We start from the raw sequence: 16,712 nt of genomic DNA on the forward strand, positions 1-16,712 counted from the left end.
CGCTGGCGGGAGCCGCGGTCGCCCGGGCCGAGATTGGGGGGGCAAGGCGGGCGACAGAAGGCCGATGCCTCCGTCGCCCGGCCCTCTACAGAATCCACCCCCCAAACCTCCAGGTATTTCCCTCCTTAGAGCTGGCAACCCTACATTCCCCTCAGTGCCTGTTGGTAGGCAACTAAGCTTGGTCCTGTCACCTACTTTGGCCTTTGGGAGAAAACACATTGGGGCCAATCCTGATAGGGTTGCCAACTCCAGATGGGAAATTCCTGGAGGTTTGAGGGATGGAGCCTGAAGAGGGTGAGGTTTGAGGAGGGGTGGGACCTCAGACAGGTACACTGCCATAGACTCCACCCTCCAAACCAGTCAGTCCCACATAGGGAACCATTGTTGCCAATCTCCAGGTGAGGGCTGGAGAGCACTCAGTATTACAACTGTTCTGCAGAAGGGAGGGCAGAAGTCAGCTGAAGTCAAAGGGGCAGATAATGGTAGGTTGGTGGCTAGCTGGGAAGGAGATGGGGTTGCCAACTACATGCTGACAAATTCCTGGGGATTTGAGGGGTGGAGCCTGGAGAGGGTGGGGTTTGCAGAGGGGTGGGACCTCAGACAGGTAGAATGCCATAGACTCCACCCTCCAAACCAGCCATTTTGTCCTGGGTAACAATTGTTGCCAATCTCCAGGTGAGGGCTACAGATTACTCACAATTACAACTGCTCTTCAGGTAGCAGAGATCAGTTCCTCTGGAGAAAACAGTGGACTCTGTCATTATACCCTGCTAAGGTCACCACAGCAAATTGACACTGTTTGCCCAAAGCCAGAGCACTGCCCCAGAGCCTCTTTCTAGATCACGTTGTATTGCTTTCACAACGGGCTTTACTGCTAGTATTCAGATAAAACTCTCAAGTCTAGAATTCTAAGCCCTGGAGGTGCTCGTCCAATTAAACGGAGAGCTGAACTGCTGCTATACTGAAGCTTTGCTGCTATACTGCTATACTTGCTGCTATACTGAAGCCTTGCTTATCCACAATCACCTGGCAGTAGAATTACCCCTATGCTCCTACAGCACTCAGTATATTCCCCATTACAATCCAACAGTTTCTCTTTGTCTTTAATTTCCTTAAACAGTGGTTCTATAATGTATCATTTAACTTCTGTCAACCCTGCTGTTCAGAAAAAAAACATTTCCTCTTTCCACAAAAAATAAATTTCTAGATAGTAACTGAATTAAAATTAGTTTTGTCTTATAGTGTCGTGGCTTGGCAGTGCATATACATTCCCTCACTCTTCCAGGTTCTCTCCATAGGCAAGAAAGTTGACACTCACCTGCCATGCTTTGGAATGACACTCAAACATATATTTTACATCAGTGAATAAAACTTTGCTCTTCAGTCACTATAAGCACACACCCATCCGCTTGTGAAAGACTTGTTCACCTCAGTGCTCTATGCAAATATGATTTCTGTGTCATGGCTTCTGTGCAGTGCTACATTGGAATTGCATAGTTACAGGCTACAGTACAGAGCATGCTACAGCCTTCAGCAGGGGTCATTTCCTGCAGGAGCGCACAGGAGCGGAGCTCCAGCAGTAAAGAGCCCAGGGGGCGGGCACATGCAACAAGCCCCCGCCCACTTCCCCCCGCCCCTGCTCCGAGCAGCCCCGAGCCATGAGGAGCACAAGAATCTGCGTGTCCCCCCCCCCCCCTAGCTAGCAATCCAAAACAGTCCAGTGGAGCTTGAGCAGAGGGTGTTGTCTTCCGACACACTTCTGGTGATGCCAGGGGGTGTGGCATATGCAAATAAGTTATGCTAATGAGTTATGCTAATGAGCTCCTGCACCTCTTTTTCTACGAAATGACCCCTGGCCTTCAGAAAGAACAAAGGCTTTCTGCTTGCTGTGCCTGAGAAGGGACTCTTCTTTCTCTATTTAGGTCCTGAGGGCTTAGCACACCCTCATCAAATCCATTAGTCTGCTTGGAACACTGGAGGCGAATTTCCTACTCAACCCCCCCCCCCCCCCCCATCCATAAAAATTGACCAAACAATTCTTCCCTTGGTGAAAGTTCATTTAATACTTTATAACAAGTTTTTCAGCATACACTGTAGTCTTGGATTAGGAGACATCTGTTGGACATGGCTAGAAAAGATGCACAAAAGAAGCTCACTTAGACTTCTGTAGCAGAAAGCATCACTTTTTTAATCTACATAAGCTGAAAAGCAAAGGAAATGGGTCTTTCTCTCCCTCCCCCTTGCCCATAGGTGTAAAAGGGCGTGTTTTGGATAAGGACGGAGAATCTATTGCAGATGTAATAGTAGAGGCCAAAGGAAGAAGTCATGTATGTCCTTACAAGACCAATAGAGATGGAGAATATTATCTTCTGCTCCTGCCTGGGGACTATGTACTTAATGTAAGTATACTTCTATGGCCGCGTGAACTCCCTATCCCAGGAAATATTGCAATTATACACAGAGACCTGTGTGTGAACTCTAAAGCACTTTTACACTCCCCCCCTCCAGTTGCAGCCCCTTGCAAGACCCAGTGCTTTTCAAGGGCCTGTTTGAAAGATGGGTGGACTTAGAATGGGATGCCACCTCTTCTATGACTGAGTTTGAATCACTTCACAATAGTGCTTCTCTGAGGAGTGAACATTAAGATCCTGTTTTTTTAAAAAAATGTCCAAAGGTCAATTTAAGAATGATGACTTCCCCATGTTTCCAAATTTACCCTAATGTTTGAGGGATCCTATGTCTTACCTCCTCAGTTATTACAGCAGTGTCCCAAACCAGTTGAGTTCACATAAAGCTTTTACTACAGTGATTGTGTCCTCTGTTGGCAATTTAGTTATGTATTGGGTTGAAGCCTAGAAATTAATTTATCTGGTACATGAAATAAGAGATCACTAAGAGAGGGAAATTAAGGGTAGCTCTGTGAGATAGCTGCAGCATACTAGTTCTAATTGTGTATCTTGGATGGATTCCTGTGAATATGTATATGAGTAAATATAATGGGGGGGTGGATGGGCAGAGGGAATCTTTGGCAGGGGGCCTATGGCAGCTCATAGAAGCCCTGACCATTAGTACAGGTGACACCCTCCCCCTATCAGAATGTCACATTAATGTAACAAATGAGTTTTGATACAATAATGCCAAAATCTACTTTATGGGATAAACTGCTAAATGTAACACTATGGGAATAAGAATATGAACTCTTCTTATAATTGTACAAATGTAAGCCCTTCTTACATTCACTGCGGTTTACTGAAATAACCCTCCATCTATCTATCTATATAAAAGAAAGTCCCCTCACCGTAAAATCAACGCCCAGGCCAAACCACTGGATGTAGAAACATGAAATTCGAGGAGAGCGCTCCTACCATGATGTACATGCTTACTAAGAAGGGATTTTTAGAAATTTGTTAAAAGGGATAAAATATGCTCCCCCCATTGATTACTATGTAGTTGCCAGGCTGCTGCCTCCTTGCACTCCCCACTCTCTGATTGATCAGCTGCAGAGCTCAGTGTTCTGAGGTAAAAACACACACAGTTACAGGAGACTGCAGAGAGCTCATGACAGTTGAGGAAATCAGGAATGGCCAACAACCATCTGTGAGGTGAAGCAATGCTGCTGGCCCAGCCTCTCTGATGGCTTCCAACACACTCCCCCCACCTTCTACATCTAACAGGCGGTTGTCTTTCAGGTGCAGCAGTGGTTGCATGGTGCTTAAAGCCACGAAGAAGCCTGCCCCAGCAATAACACCTTAGTGATCCTGCCAGCCACACATCCACAGTGGCTTCTAATACTCCTCCCCCTCCCCGACCTACACTGGACAGGCAGCTGCCTGTCAGTTGTAGGAGAGGAGGTGGGATGCTTACAGCCACCAGGGAGGTTTGCTCAGCAGGATTGTCTTAGCCCTGCTGCTGGCCCAGCCTCCCTGATGCCTTTAAATACAATCCCCCCAACACCAGACAGGCAGGTGTCTGTCAGGTGTAGGAGCAGGGCCAGGGTACTTTAATCCATCAGGGATGCCGCCCCAGCAGGATCACCTTAGCAATGCTGCTGGGCCAGCCTCTCTGATGGCTTCCAACACACTCCCCCCATCTCCTACACCTAACAGGCAATTATCTGTCAGGTGCAGCAGTGGTTGCAGGGTGCTTAAAGCCACGAGGGAGCCTGCCCCAGCAGTAACACCTTAGTGATCCTGCCAACCCCGCCTCCACAGTGGCTTCTAATACTCCTTCTCCCTCCTACACTGGACAGGCAGCTGCCTGTCCAGTGTAGGAAGGTGTAGGAGCAGGACCAGAGTACTTTAATCCATAAGGAATGCCACCCCAGCAGGATCACCTTAGTGGTGCTGCTGGCCCAGCTTAGCCACACTTCCACCCACAATGGAAATATACCCCAAATTTGTAGATAACTGTTTTCCTTTATTAGGTTATTTAACTTCTCACAATGTGGATTCTAGAAAATTGGTTCATATGAACGGGCTTAATATCTGATTGGTGTTTTGAATATGTAATTATGTCCCACTTTTAAAATGTAACATAAATGAGAATCATTTTTGTTAAAAAAAGGGGGGGTTACCCTAAGGGGGTAAAAAAGGGACAAAATGTGTTCACCCAATTGTTTTCCATGTGTCTGTCAGGCTGCTGCCTCCTTGCCCCCACTCCCCGATTAGTCAACTGAGCAGTTCAGAGTTCTGAGCTAAACCTGCCTGTTTGCACCCACCTCCCTCTGAATGCTCAGCTGTGAATGTCAGTGTTCTGAGGTAAAAACGCAGTTAGAAGAGACTGCAGACAGCTGAGTACAGAAATCAGAGATTTAAGACTCCTGAATAGACATTTTTCAAAAAAGCCAGCCAGCATGACAATTGAGTTAATGAATGTTCATGGGGACTTTTCTGGGATCCATTTCGATGCTTACCTCCCTCGTGAACCTGAAGAAATGTCCACCACATCACCACTCCCTCACACCAACTCTGCCTCACACCTCTCACCTCTTCCTGCCCCCATGTAAACTCCTGGCAAACATCGAGCCAGATACACCAACTCTACAAGGAGGAGCCAATTTAGGAATGTGGCAAAGACATTTGCACAGGCCAGGTACCAGTGAGATCACCCTGAGGTGCTCAGAACAACACAGTCTCCATTGACGGTAGTTAGAGACGCCGAAAAATAGCAGAGTAGTTTAGAGTATATACAGTTTATTTACACTGGAGGATATTTACAGCCTTTCTGTTCGCTCTGACAAGGTGCTTCGCTGACAACTGATCCCACACAGGAGATGTTCAGCACTGTACAGCTGTACATTTATATTTACATCGACCAATCATATCACAGTAATTTACATAATGCCTAGTCATCATGATTGTGCAGAGTCTGATGCAATCACCTTATCACATGACCACTTACTGTCATAACTAGATCATTTAGATCTGACATTGCTGCTCATTGCAGACTGACAGCTTGCCAGTATAGTTACAGATACTGACATCCATATGAGCAAAACAATCCAGGAACACAAGTAGGGAGGCCATCACTTTCGTGGAAGGTACCAGGAGCTGACTTAACAGACGACTGCTTCTTAAATGGACAGCTCTATGTGGCCTGCTCCAGAGTGAGCTTATCAAGCAGCCTGGTGGTCCTAGCACCTGAGGGCAGAACTACCAATGTGGTCTAGAGAGAGGTCCTTCAGTAGAGGGGGGGGAGTAAGTATGTCTCACTTCATTTCTTACACTACAATCTTCTCTGTTAGAATTCCTACAACAAATGTCAGATTTCAAACTTCACATCATCAGTATTATAATTGGATTTACGGAACTTAAATACCGTAGCGAAGCACGGGTAGCAGGCTAGTCCAATATAAAAATAAGGCCAACCTTAGTAAAACCTTAGTAAAAAAATAAGGCCAACCTTAGTAAAAGTAAAAACCTTAGTAAAAGGCCAACCTCTGTAAATGCACTCTTTAGTCCTGTGTGGCTATAGACAGCATTTCCTCAGTTTCCTAATGTGTGTGGTATGCAGTATGCAATCTAAAGAAACTTTGGTAATAGAATTACAGCAGTTTGTGGTCAAGAAATGTGTACAGAGAACATGGTGTGCATACTCAGCATCCCAGGCAGTATGTCTCAGGAAGACTCCTATCTGAGACCTTGAAAGCCACTGTCTGTTACACCAGATAGTACTGGCCGATGTGGACTGAAGGTTTAACTTGGCAGAAGGTAGCTTTGTTTGTGTAATTTCCATTATGAGACTGAAGCATGAAGAATCTACAAAAACTCTCTCTTCTCCCCCCCCCCCCATTGTTGGTCTTCAGGCAACAGCACCTGGTTATAAGTCAGTGCTACAGATAATGAATGTTCCAGATGGCACACAAGACTTCAGTGCCCTGACCTATGACTTCATTTTGCCCGATGCATCTGCTGCACCAAAGCTTGCGTCATGCCCTACAACACCTCGTTATGCTGAAAGTACATCAACAACACTGAAGCCCACTATTAACATATTGATTTTAATTAATACTTTGTATGCAATTTTCAGATAACTTATGTATGCTTTTGAAAGTACTTGAACTACTTGTCTTTACCAGATGACTTAAAATAAGGTGGGCTATATTTCCTGGACAATCAATAAATTTTTGGCTATTTCAATATAATCTTACATAATTTACTTCATTATTTGAACTACATTGTAAAGGTGTGTTGTGTTCTGGGCAAAGCAGCTGTTATCCTACAGAATATTAATCCTAGGGCCACTAGTTTTCACTAGCTATTCTGTGAATCTGAAACAATCAAAGGTAATCGTTTTATAAACCAGCAGCTACTTCTGAGTATAGTAACTGGCAAGAAGAAGATTACAAATACTAATGAAAAGCCTGGAGTATGCACCTTTTTGCCTGTTCCATTGGCATTTTTCTTGTACTGGAGAGGTAGCGGTTACAAGATTATGTGCCATCCTTGGTTTGGAACAAGAGTATTAATAATAATACTTTGTAGGGGACAAGATAATCCCAAAGAAAGGACATGTATCTTATGTGCTAACTACTGCTCTCCCTTTTTGTAGTATCTGTGAGATACATGCAAAACCATGAGAGGGACCACACTAATACTTCTGATGTATGTTCAGTGGAGGGGTGTGCATCCTTGCTCAGGAATTTAAGCTATAATTCACTGGCAACTTGCAACTACTGATCATTGATTAAATTACAATGTTAACTTCTTCAAAATCCTCCTAATAATTTACTCTATTGACAGTTCTTAAAGCCCTTCTAATTACATTAATCTGCAATCAGCTTTCTAAAGAATCACTGGAAGCCAACTTCTCTAATTAAACCCACTATATCTTTCACTGTTTGAATATGTGTTTAATTTTCTCCTTTACTACTAAGTCATTATATTCTAGTACCATTATTTAGACTAGTATATTAATTTAATTCAGTGGTCATCATAATAAATACGGTAATCTTTCAATAACTGGAAAATATCTGAAGTTTCTAAATCTCTGCCTCCAACAAATTCTATGCTACAATTCCACCACTATTTCTATGTTGCACAGCTAAGGACTTGAGGACTGAGGAAAGCTGCAGTACTTTGACAACCTATTGAATCTTGAGTGAAATTGATCAGATTACAGAATGTTTATGGACATACCAAGGAAGAAATGCTGGTTTTCCTACTGCAGGATGAGCTCTGCTTCCTTGCCACAAACAGTCCACAGTGTCCAGGTGAAACTCTGCTGCTTCCCCTTCCCTCCTTTCTCCATGCTTCAGGTGACTAGAGTAGTTTTGTTTGGGTTTTCTTCTATTCAGCGGTCATTTCATAGAAAAAGAGCTGCAGGAGCTCATTAGCATACCTAATAAGCTATTAGCGTAATAGCTTATTAGTATATGCCACACCCCCTGACAGCAACGGAAGTGATGTCAGAAGGGGAAGCAAAAGTGGGGAGGCATCTTCAAAAGCCTCCCCTTCCCTTCCCCAGCACTTTAAATCCTTTCTCTCTTCACCCCCCCGCCCGCCTTGGCAGGCTGGCTGGGGAAGGGGAGGCTTTTGAAGATGCTCCCCCCTTTTTGCTTCCCCAGCAGATAACAGTAGGTTACCAGTAGGCTGCCAACTCCAGGTGGAAAATTCCTGGATATTTGAGGGATAGAGCCTGGAGAGGGGTGGGACCTCAGACAGGTACAATGCCATAGACTCCATCCTCCAAACCAGCCATTCCCTCATGGGGAACCATTGTTGCCAGTCTCCAGGGGAGGGCTGGAGATCACAGAATTACAACTGCTCTTCAGATGGCAGAGATCAGTTCCCCTGGAGAAAATGGTGGACTCTGTGTCTTTATACCCTGCTGAGGTTGCCACAGCAAATTGACGCTGAGTGCCCAAGGCCGGGGCACTCTCCCAGAGCCTCTTTCTAGAGCTCGTTGTATTTATTTCCACAACGGACCTTATTCATAGTAACCCTATAAGAGCATGAATAGAAGCAGGGGTCGTTTGGGGCCAGAGCGTGCCGGATCATTGCTCCGGCAGCCCCAGTGGTGGCAAGCCCCACCCCCAGCTTCCCACCCCGCCCCCAAGCTCCTTCAGTCTAGAGTCGTGCCGCAGCAGCGGTGAAATCTCTCCATTGTATTCTATGGCCCATAGAATACAATGGAAAGTGGCGGTGCGACTCCAGAGAAAAGGGGGCTGATTTCACACAAGGAGCTGCACCACCGTCGCGCCTTCCTTTGCCCTGTTCCATTGGTCAATTTCCCACTTGAAGCCGCGCAGCCACATTTTGACCCGTGGTTTCGCCTGATTTCCCCCGTGGTTTTGTGATCCAGTTTTTTGAGGATCACAAAACCACGGGGAAAATCGGGTGAAGCCACGGGTCAAAATGCAGCGATGCAGCTTCGAGTGGGAAATTGACCAATGGAAACGGGGCAAAGGGAGGCGCGACGGCGGGGCAGCTCCTTGTGTGAAATCAGTCGGGGTTTAAGCCTACTGTTATCTGCCCCCTAGCTTCAGCTTTCCATCTCCTCCCCCTCCCTCCTTTAGAGCAATTGTAATTCTGAGTGATCCCCAGCCCCCACCTGGAGATTGGCAGCAATGGTTCCCAATGGGGAAATGGCTGGCTTGCCGGATGGTGTCTTTGGCATTGTACCTGTCTGAGGTCCCACCCCTCCTCAAACCTCACCCTCTCCAGGCTCCATCCCTCAAATCTCCAGGAATTTCCCAACTTGGAGTTGGCAACCCTATCTCCCTCCCAGCCAACTGTCAACCTACTGTTATCTTTCCCCTGGCTTCAGCTTTCCATCTCCCTCTTAGAGAGCAGTTGTAATTCTGAGTGATCTCCACCCCCCACCTGGAGATTGGCAACAATAGTTCCCCATGGGGGAATGGCTGGCTTGGAGGGTAGAGTCTATGGTATTGTACCTGTTTGAGGTCCCAGCCCTCCTCAAACCTCACTCTCTCCAGGCTCCATCCCTCAAATCTCCAGGAATTTTCTACCTGGAGTTGGCAACCGTATCAGGACTGGCCCCTGTGAGTTTTCTCCCAAAGGCCAAAATAGGTGTGGAAAGGACCTTTTACTGAGGAGAAAGTACAGTTGGCAGCTCTGATTAGGGAAATTCCTGGAGATTTGGGGGGTGGATCCTGTGGAGGGCAGCATTGGGGTGGTGGTGGAAGGACTCAGCAGGGGATGATGCCATAGGGTCTACCCTCCAAAGCAGCCATTTTCTCCAGGGGAACTGATCTCTGTCATCTGGATATCAATTGTAACATTGTAACAGTGGGAAATTTCCAGGTCCCACCTGGAGATTGGCAACCCTAGGGGAAAGTCAACCGCACAGCATGGGGTTGAAGAGAATGATTTGATGGTCGCTAGCCCACCTTATTAGCCAGCCAGCCATGGTGGAGGCAAAAAGGAGAGAGAGATGTTTTAAGCTTATTCTGACAGGAAAGTGGGCGGGGGAGGGGGTTGTGTTGAAAGTCCTTTGTTTTTTTTACTACAGAAGCAAGCTTGGTTGCCTACCAACAGCCACTGAGGGGACAGTTAGTCACAGTTAGTCCCACATAGGAGCCAAGAGAAGTGTCTTTCTCAGGAGAGAGTCCGGCTTTCCAGGAGCTGCAGCTCGTTTCCTCTAGACCAGACCCTCCCTGGTGCTGCCGCAGCTGCTGAAAGAAGGCGGGGGAGCCTTTGAAAGGCGCTGGGCAGCCTCCTCTGTGGTGCAGCCCACTGAGCTATCACCCTGATGAAGCGCCAGCCTTGCGGTTGAGGGAGAGGGGCCGCTAGGCACAGCGAAGGTGAGTGTTTCCCCTGCTTGCCGCCTCACTAGGTCTACCTCCTTCTCTCCTGTGACGGGGTTGCTGCTCTCTCGATGGAGCATCTATCTCCTTCGCCAGCTCCCTCCAGTCTGAGGGCGAGACGCTGGCTGCTGGCTCTGTGGGTGGGGCTGAGGCAAGGCAGCGAGGCAGTGCAGCCAGGGGATCGGCAGACCTTCAGAGTGGCAGCTGAGGGAGATTGTCAGCAAGTCCCTCGTGGAGGGGCGGTTCCCCGAGGCACTCAAGGAAGCGATGGTTCGTCCACTCCTGAAAAAACCAACTCTGGACCCGGCAGAATTGGCCAGCTATCGGCCGGTGTCCAATTTGCCCTATTTGGGCAAATTGATCGAGAGGGCGGTGGCGACTCAGTTGCAGAGCTTTCTAGATTACGCTTCCGTCCTTGATCCATTCCAGTCTGGTTTTCACCCGGGGTATGGGACGGAGACTGTGTTGGTTGCCCTGACTGACGACCTCCGTAGACATCTGGATCAAGGCGGTGTGGCGGCGCTACTGTTGTTAGATCTGTTGGCAGCATTTGATACGGTAGACCACCAGCTGCTGGTCCACCGCCTTGCCGACGTGGGGATCCAGGGGCTTGCCCTTCAATGGCTTGCCTCTTTTCTCCAAGGTCGGGGACAGAGGGTTGTGCTGGGGGAGCAGCAGTCCCGGAGGCACCTGCTTGAATGTGGAGTGCCTCAGGGGGCAGTACTCTCCCCGATGCTATTTAATATATACATGTGCCCCCTCGCCCAGATTGTCCGGAGGTACAGGCCTGGGTGTCATCAATATGCAGATGACACCCAGCTCTATCTGATGCTGGGCGGCCAATCGGACTCCGACCCAGAAGATCTTCAACGGGCCCTACAGGCCGTGGCTGGGTGATCTAACAACAGCTGAGCTGGCTGAAGTTGAACCTGGCGAAGACGGAGGTCCTGTGTCTGGGTTGGGGTGGTATGGGATTGGGGCTCCCACTTCCGGCCTTCGATGGGGCTCCGCTTGTGCCAGCTTCGGAGGTTAGGAGTTTGGGGGTGCTCCTGGACCCCACCTTAATGATGGAGGCCCAGGTGGCGGCCATTGCCAGAGCAGCCTTTTATCATCCTCGGCTGGTGCGGCAGTTGGTCCCCTTCCTTAGCTGTGACGATCTGGCCACAGTGATCCATGCGACGGTCACCTCGAGGCTAGACTACTGTAACGCTCTCTATATGCGGCTGCCTTTGTCCCAAATTTGGAGGCTGCAGCTGGTGCAGAATGCAGTGGCCAGGTTGTTGGTGGGTGTCCCTAAATGGGAACACATCCAACCAGTGCTGAAGGCACTGCACTGGCTGCCTATAGCGTACCGGATTCGCTTCAAAGTGCTGGTGCTCACCTTTAAAGCCCTACATGGCCAGGGTCCAGCATACCTGAGGGACCACCTTTCCCCATATAGGCCCCAAAGAGCACTTCGGTCAGGGTCACAACACTGCCTAGTGATCCCGGGCCCTAAAGAGTCCAGGCTAGCTACCATGAGGGCCGGGTCCTTTTCGGTGGTGGCTCCTACCTGGTGGAATGAGCTCCCGGAGGAGATCAGGGCTCTGCGGGACCTTTTACAGTTCCGCAGGGCCTGCAAGATGGAGCTCTTCCGCCAGGCTTTTGAGTAGGAGCCGCTGCCCCCACTACCACCACCGCGTAACTGCGGAGCAGGACCGCCGGGTTAGGCCGATGGAGTAACTGGAACATCGAGGCCCATGGCGTCCCCCCCTTTTGATCTTCTGACCTCCTCCTGATATGCAGTGGGGAGTGTGTAATTTCAGTCTTTCATGTATCCTGTTAGTTGTGCATTTTTAGCTTCAGTTGTTTTAATCTGTTTTTATTGCACTTTGTGCCTTGTAAGCCGCCCTGAGCCTGCGTGTGGGGAGGGCGGGATATATATGGAATGAAATAAATAAATAAATTGTGTTACTTGAATCCCTGCCTTTATACCTAAGGCACCCAATAGGGGTCGTTTAGGTAGACAGTAATGAGAGAGCTCAGCCTCTGCCCTTGAAAAGAATTTGCGGACCTCCCCAGTGGGGTTTCCAGGCCCCAGCTTAAGAAACTCTGCCCGTTAAGTTATGGAGTAAATATATAGAACGCTACCTGAGGCACTGCAAACCAGAATCTTTATCTCAGATATGCCCTGAGTGTAGGTTTGATCACTGTGGTCTCCCAGGATTACAACTGATCTCCAGACCAGAGAGATCCCCTCCCCTGGAGAAAATGGCTGCTTTGGAGGGTGGATTCTGTGGCATTATGCTTTGCTGAAGTCCCTCCCCTCCAGAGGCTCTACCCTAAAATGACGCAACCCAGAGTGGGCAATCCTACATGTGTGTGTGGGGGTATTACTTGTTGATCTCAGGCTATCAATGTCTAGAGATGTAGTGAAAGGACTGACATTGCTCATCAAAATTTCCTGCCTTAAGGTACACCAACACCAGTAACTAGGGCTCAAGAACTGCCTTCAGACATGGTAATTTGTTTGCTAACATGACTAATAGGCATTTAGCAGACCTTGCCTATATGTATTTGTGTAACTTTTTGTAAAGCGGCCTTCTTATAGTGCAGAGTAGTCCTAAGGGGAGTTACACCCTTCTAAAGTGACTCCCATTAGATTGCACTGTGAATGCATTTCCTGAACCATTCCCTTCTAGACCTTATTAGCAATCAGCTTCAATGAACCATCTTTATATTCACATATCCTACAGAAAAACTTCTTTGGCTGTGATGACACATGCCTTTAGATCTGACATGGGTGCAAATCCCTGATGGATCTAAAGGGCACGATCAGACAGCAACATCTGGGAAGTGTCCCACAGTCGTCAGCAACCTGTGCTGCTTCGCTATGGAAGCGGAGTTAAAAGACACTGAGAAAAGTCCGGTCCTAACGGGTTCCAGTGGGCCACGGATGGACTTTCCCATCTGATTGCGCACGCATGCTCTCATGCTGTTGGGATGGTCTGATCATGCCATCCCAGCTCGGTGCTGTCCCCCCCTCCACAGTATGCACATCACTGCATACTCCACAGGGGGCCCTCAGTGCAGAGGTGCGATTCCTCGTTTATGTACATGGGAAACAAACGGCAAAAAAAACCCAACTCACCCACAGTTGCGTCTGATCACACAGTGACGGGCTGAGCCCACAGCTACAAAAGGAGGTGTGATCTCGCAACTGCGTGTCAAATTCCTTCAGAGGAAGCAGCCTCACTTCTCCTCTCCATGTGACTGCAGCCTTTATCTTCTTACCTCTCCTCATTTCATAAAATAGCATCCCTCTGATGACAACCTTTTAAAGTTTTAATCAAAAACTTCAGACATCAGTTTTCTATATATTCTTGTGATTCATGAGATAGAAGCATGACCAGAACTCTGTACAGTACTTATATGCAAATACTTTATAGGCTATATAAAATATTACCAGATACTTATATATAAAAGTATTACGAAGCCAGAGATTTGATTCCAATTCCTTTCCTAATGATTCTTGACATCCGTTTTCCCTTTTCACTCCTTTTGTATATTTGAAGTGACTTTTGCCTGTGTGCCTTCCATTATAATCCCAAGATGTCGTTTTTGACTGGGCACAGCTAATTCAGACACCATTGGTGAAAACTGATTAGTTCATTATATCTTTCTGTAGCAAGTCTAACTCTTAAACCAACAAGAACAGAAGACTAACACTTCAAATGCTGCAGGTGCCACCTTTGACTAGGAAGTAAAAATCAATGGCTGGGCCATCTTGAGTGCAGCTCACATCAAGCAAGCAACATGCGACTCACATTCCTGCAAAGCAGTTTCTTTTCACTTGGGCTAGAGACAGATTTTCCATACCCACTGCTGCAGAAAACTGGCCTGTTTTCACCTGCCTTGCGGTGATGGATGAGGGCCAAGGACAGACGTTAATTAACATTTCAGATCTGAACAGTTTATATTTCAGCAGTTGAGCTGATACGGCTGTAACTTGGCCGTTTTTCAATTTTCCAACATGAATTAACCTTTTTTCCCTTTTGGCTCTAGCTACTCAGCCTCCAGTGATTCAATTTTTTCTTGCCCCTTTTCCTGGAACCATCTCTCTCATATTGGCCACAGTTTTTTAAAATTCATGTGAACGTGTTCAAGTCTTGGCTGGGAGGGCGGGGTAGAAATTAAATAAACCAAATCAAATCCTCAATTTCCATGTTGTCAGCCATATAAGCAGGGAATTACATGCCAAGAAATACAAGCAAACAGTTCTGACTGGCAGGTTGATGGTCAAGCGGTTGTATCTTCTCCATCCAACGTTGGCTCCTGGTAGCTAGGACTTCTGGCAGGCGTGATGCCTCATTGGGAAAGCGCAGCATCCCATTACATTTCCATACCTGTACTCAAGTATGGGATACTGAGGCTGGTTGGTAACATTTTCTCATGGCCTAGCTGCCAAAAAAGTTGTATACCAGTTCTGATTCCTGACAACCATATGTTTAATTCTTGATAGAACAAGAGGAAAAGGTGGGGGAAGCCACATCAGGAATTTTGGCAAGTGACAAATTTGATGGTCCAGTCTTAATAAAGTCCTACTATGGAAATGATGCACCTGCCCCCTGCTGGTACTAAAGGATAATGAACATAAACTTAGATTTCACCAGTTTACTTTTCAGGATTACCTCATCATTTCTAGAACTCCCAGAGGCAACCAGGCATGGACTCCTCTGCCCACTTGGAGAGGTCCTTCCTCACCAGGGGGACAAATCTTAAGTGCCCATGAACAAATATGAAGCTCTTTTCCTTTGAGAATTCTAGCTTACCTGGCTCATCTTGACTACCGCATGTATACCAGAGGTTTCACAAATGAAAATGGATGACTTTAACAGTGGTTCTAGTCGTAAAAAATGTCATGTTTATTAACAGGATGTTAGAAAAGCTGTTCTGAACTTGACCTTCAAACCTATCATGGCCCGCAAGCCTTGAGAAGGTGGTATTTATTGCTACTGGGAGAGGGCAGAGAGGAAAAGAAACAGTGATCCAGAGTCACCTTCAGAGAAGGTATAAGGTTGGGCTAGGCTTGCCAAGTTCCCACTGGGACAGGGAATCTCCCATGAGCAGAGGGGCTCTTCTCACCACCGCTCAGCTGGGTGACAGGTGAAAACTGCTGGGAAACGGGAGGGGCGATCGTCAACGTCCCAAAGGGCTGGTGTCACTATTCCAGTCATACCAGCACTTTGGGATGTTGACAATGTCAAGTGTGTTGCCAGAAATATGCTCCACCCCCATGGTGAGTCTCCTGCCAGTTGCCATCCTTGTGCTGGCCACCCTACACGGGGAAGAGTCAGGGAGTAAACAGCATATCACCCCCTCTCTCCCAAGCTTAGAGCTGCCTCCAGAAGGGGCACTGAAAACTTGGTTGCTAATTAGAGTATAAAATCCACAAATATTTTATTTTCCTGATCACAACTTTTAAAGATACCTATTTTTCTAGTTCATATTATGTGGACAGATGCAGAATGATGAATTTTACGTCAAGACTCAGGATCAACATTTTAAAAGCTCCTGACTGTATAACACTGTTTTTCACACAATATTTTAAGGCAAAACAAGCAATAATTTTCAGTTTAATAATTCCCCATGATTTTACCACACAAATGCAAATAGGGTGGCTACAATGCGAAGGTACAGGTCAAAGTTATTCACACCAGATCTTACTCTCTCTTCTCATCATGGTATCAGACCAATTCTGAATTGTTTGAGTTTTGGGGATGGTCAGTGGGAGTAAAGAGGTCTATGCTTTTCAAAGAGGGCCAAGTGTAGATGCAGCAAGGAGAATATTCTATCATTCTTGGATTAGGCTAGAGGCCCTGGCACTTCCTAAAGCAAATCCCCTTTCATATCTTAGCCAGGGGAGCCGGGAAGTTTGCCAGGAAGAAACTGCAGCTTTTCACTGTAGCTGACCAGCCAACCACAAGCTAATTGAAGCTCGGCCCCGCCCCTTTCACTAGTCGTCAGCTAAAACAAATTTACATGCGTACTTGACCACCTGCCTGCACAGCCAGTAAATGGCAGCAGCTGCAACTCATGAGGCACAAGATAACTCTTCGACGACAGAGACCCTCCCACTCCAGAGGGTGTTGATGAATTCTTCCTCCCCTCCTCTCTCTCAGGCCTTTCCACTGCCTTACTTTAAATTAGGACTGGAAAACAAAGCAAATATTTGATTTGCAATCCTGATCTACACTGAACTAAGAACTGTTAATAAGTGATCTCAAGAAAAGCACTATGACAACTCTTTTATTAACAAGTTCTTATGTATAGTCTAGATATAGTCTAGATAGATATAATTCCAGAGGATAATGGTACTAATCCACCAAAATGTTATATGTTTTCAAGAGCCTATCAATTTCAATGCAGAAACTGTTAATTTTCCAAAGGGGAAAAATTAAAATTT

General features: G+C 46.9%; 1 protein-coding gene across 1 annotated transcript in view; it reads left to right on the forward strand.

Moving 5' to 3' along the window:
• CPM (carboxypeptidase M) overlaps positions 1-6,606 on the forward strand; it is a 54,385-nt gene extending 47,779 nt beyond the window's left edge. Inside the window, exons 8-9 of the mRNA XM_015405714.1 lie at positions 2,251-2,399; positions 6,305-6,606. Coding sequence (XP_015261200.1) covers positions 2,251-2,399; positions 6,305-6,532 — 377 coding nt within the window. The 3' untranslated portion in view covers positions 6,533-6,606. The remainder of the gene's footprint in view (positions 1-2,250; positions 2,400-6,304) is intronic.
• The last annotated feature ends 10,106 nt before the right edge of the window (positions 6,607-16,712 follow it).

This window comes from Gekko japonicus, unplaced genomic scaffold (assembly GCF_001447785.1).
Source record: "Gekko japonicus isolate JY-2015 unplaced genomic scaffold, Gekko_japonicus_V1.1 scaffold53, whole genome shotgun sequence".
In the NCBI taxonomy this organism is placed as follows: domain Eukaryota; kingdom Metazoa; phylum Chordata; class Lepidosauria; order Squamata; family Gekkonidae; genus Gekko; species Gekko japonicus.